General features: G+C 49.5%; 1 protein-coding gene across 6 annotated transcripts in view; it reads right to left on the minus strand.

Moving 5' to 3' along the window:
• Positions 1 to 1,039, minus strand: part of TMEM268 (transmembrane protein 268) — a 24,165-nt gene that overhangs the window by 13,103 nt on the left and 10,023 nt on the right. For all 6 annotated transcript variants that reach the window (XM_025050450.1, XM_025050449.1, XM_025050454.1 and 3 more), the window contains one exon: positions 924 to 1,031. In XM_025050450.1, the coding sequence (XP_024906218.1) occupies positions 924 to 1,031 (108 nt within the window). The remainder of the gene's footprint in view (positions 1 to 923; positions 1,032 to 1,039) is intronic.

The following is a 1,039-nucleotide window of genomic DNA, read 5'->3' on the forward strand; positions in this document are numbered from 1 at the left end:
ACACCCTCGGACACTTCTGTCACCTCCCTGGATTCACAGAACTCGCAGGGCCCATAAGAGACTGATGGGGGCCTATGAGAATGAGCCCTTCTTCCCTGATCGTAAGTGAAGGTAGAGGAACAGGGTTTGAATGGTTATTCCAAATCCCTGCTTGCCCTGATTTTAAATAAAACAGAAAAGGGCAGAGAGCTTGTATGGGAGAGAAATTTGAGACAGAAGCCCACACTGATCCCTCAACAGCAATGTGGCCTGGACAAGTCATAATAACTCTCTGAGCCTCAGTGTCCTCATCTGTAAAATGGGGTGAATACCTACTTCACAGAGTTGATATAAGGGTTGTAATATGTGTAACAGCCTATAAAAGACAGTTGCCATTTCTTTCCTTTCCTGAGAAGCGGGACGTGGGGGTCGGGAGTGCTATTTATCTACATAGGGGAGCAGCAAATCACAGTGGTTAAGATGCTGAAACCAGACTGCCTGGATCCAAATACTGGCTCTACCATATATACGCATGTTTATATGTATGTATATACATGGTTGTACACACACACATGGTTAGAGCTGACATGGACATATCTGTTGAACAGATGGGGGAACCATGTTCCAGAGAGGTGAAAAGTCTTGACCAAAGCCAGATACGGAGTCCAGAGCCTCAGTGGTGGGTCTGCAAATCCCCAATCCCAAGTTCTACCCTCAGTCAACCCTGCCTCCATCCTTTACATAGAGACCTTGTTACAACGCTCTGCCATAAATTCCCTCTTACATCAAAATCTGGGTCCATGTGTACTGCCTTCTTCCAGGCATTCGAGCCATCAGCCTCCAAACCCCTTACACGCACCAACAGGCTCCAGGCCACGATGCCAAATGCGGCAGTGCCAGAGCGGGCCACCACAGGGTCAGTGTGGGCCCACCTCCCTCCTTACCACAGCAAAGGCCAGCCGCATAGGTCTTGAGTTGTAGATGATGTATCTTCTCACTTGGGGCTCCAAGAGGGCGCTCTCGGCCAAGCTCCTGTACTGGTCAGCCGGGACCTGCTTGG

The sequence above is a fragment of the Pteropus alecto genome, unplaced genomic scaffold, assembly GCF_000325575.1.
Source record: "Pteropus alecto unplaced genomic scaffold, ASM32557v1 scaffold226, whole genome shotgun sequence".
Taxonomy (NCBI): Eukaryota; Metazoa; Chordata; class Mammalia; order Chiroptera; family Pteropodidae; genus Pteropus; species Pteropus alecto.